Below are 2240 nucleotides of genomic sequence, written 5' to 3' on the forward strand. Positions count from 1 at the left end.
TTATTTTTAACCTTATACAATATGAACATAATTATTAATATTGTGAAGAATAAAAAACATATTCCTGTACTTCTTTGGGCACCATTGTTTGTAATAGAAACTGTACTAGTATCTATAGCAGTATCTGTACCTGTTATTGCGTGCATTTGTGGCTTTTTATCTAGTACCTTCAATACTCCTGTAATATCTCCATCATTACTTCGATAACTCATGAATGCCTTAACAGAGGAATCATTTTGATTTAATTTTTTTACATATTCTAAATAATAATTATTAAAATTTATAAGTAATTCTTTAAAACTGTCGTTATACATATTATGAAATCCTTCTAAATAATTCATCCCACTTTTAAAATTTTTAAATTTCGAATCGACAGGATTTCTCTTGTTGCTTATTAATAAGCTTAAATTATCATAAGTATAATCAATCCTTTCAAATATATGAAATATCTTTTCAACTGAATCACTAACTTTACTATCACATAGCGAAAATAATGGAGAAATCTGTTCATTGAATTTCTTCTGGCAGCTTAAGCTCTTTATTGCTTCATAACAACTCTTTGTGTCTTGACATGTTGATGGAAATTTTTTCAGCAGATTTTTCAGCTTGTAAAAGAAATATTTACAGCATGCATTTAAAATAATATTTTTTTCTTTATTTTGTATATGCTTTAAATAATATGTAACAAGTCGGCAATCTGTAACAAAAGGATGAGGACTATGAGAAGTTCTATAATTAAGGTTAAAGTCACTACACAAACTTGTTAACTTGTCAGGAAGTTCACCATGAGGTGTAAAATTTATCCACTGAAAACCATCTTGACACTGGGGAAATATATTAGTAAAATCGAACTAAAAAAGAAAGCAGTAATGAGTAATATATTTTAAAATAATTTTTTTTAATACAAAGAATTTCTTTTTTTTCACAAATAAGGATATTTTAAAATTATATCATATGTATTATGAATATAACAATAAATAGAAACATACCGTATCTTTTGTTTGGGGCGCGTTATCCATTTTAAAAAAACTATGTGAATTAATTCATAAGAACAAACTGTTTTTTTTAGGTTGTTGAACAACAAAATTGTAAGAATGAATACTACAATGATAAAATATAATTTACAATTTATAATTTATATATATTACAAAAAAATTTTAATTTTTTTTTTACTCTTTTTATATTATTATCCATTGTACTAATGGGCACATGGAATTATTACTTTAGTGTATTGATTCACATTAAAAAAGTATCTATATAGTAATAGAATTTAGTGATAATATTTTATAATAAAGAATACAACTATAATATAGTTATATGTACAACATACTTCTATATTATAATTATACTAAACGATAAATTAAATGATAAATATATTTATGAAAGAAATATTTATTTTACATAGTATATTTTTATCACAAATCTTTAGTTTCAATAACAATTTAGATGAATTGAAAACATTTACGTAATATGCATGTTATAATTTATGATTAATACTTTATGAATTATAAATTAATATTTTAATTATCATTATGCAAAGAATAATACACATATAATAAAATTTTTAATGGTAATACATGTTAATTATATCTAAATCTCTATAAAGTATGTATAAATAATTTTGTACTGGAGGTCATTTAGACAATATGTTATAAAATATCCTTTAACATTATAAACATGAGTACATAAGTTACGCCTACGATATTTCACAGAAACTGCATATTATATAAATTATTAATCTATTATATGTTATATATAGTTGTATTATAAAAAATGAATTTATAAATATTTGTATTAATTTTATGAACTTTTTATAATTAAACAATATATTTGTTCCTTGTATCAAATAATAAAAATGTTATAATAAGCAGAGACGGAATGACATAAAATGCTTATATTTTAATATATATAATTTATTTTTATTTTACCAGAACATATTATTCTATATTGAATAAAAAATTGAGATTTCCTTTTTATAATTCTTATAAATTATATAAAGACTGTCATTCATGCTATTTATAATGAATAGATATATATAAATGCAAAATAAAATGAATGCTGCAATATACCTATTACTAAATAAATAAAAATAATATAAACAGAATATATATTTTTCGTTTTTTTTGGAACAATAAAAGAAAAAAAATGATTTTAATAATAATTATTTATCATTTTGTACTATTTATGCTTAAATTCAAAACGCTTAAAATATTTATATATCACAAAAAAATAATTTACAT

General features: G+C 21.1%; 1 protein-coding gene across 1 annotated transcript; it reads right to left on the reverse strand.

Moving 5' to 3' along the window:
- Positions 1–1019, reverse strand: PGO_003920 (variable surface protein; the record flags this gene model as incomplete). Its single annotated transcript, XM_028691388.1, has 2 exons — positions 1–851; positions 990–1019. Coding segments are annotated over 2 exons (881 nt in total), but the record flags the coding sequence as incomplete, so codon positions are not given.
- Positions 1020–2240: the final 1221 nt, after the last annotated feature.

The sequence above is a fragment of the Plasmodium gonderi genome (genome assembly GCF_002157705.1).
Source record: "Plasmodium gonderi DNA, contig: Pgo-contig_603, whole genome shotgun sequence".
Classification (NCBI taxonomy): Eukaryota; Apicomplexa; class Aconoidasida; order Haemosporida; family Plasmodiidae; genus Plasmodium; species Plasmodium gonderi.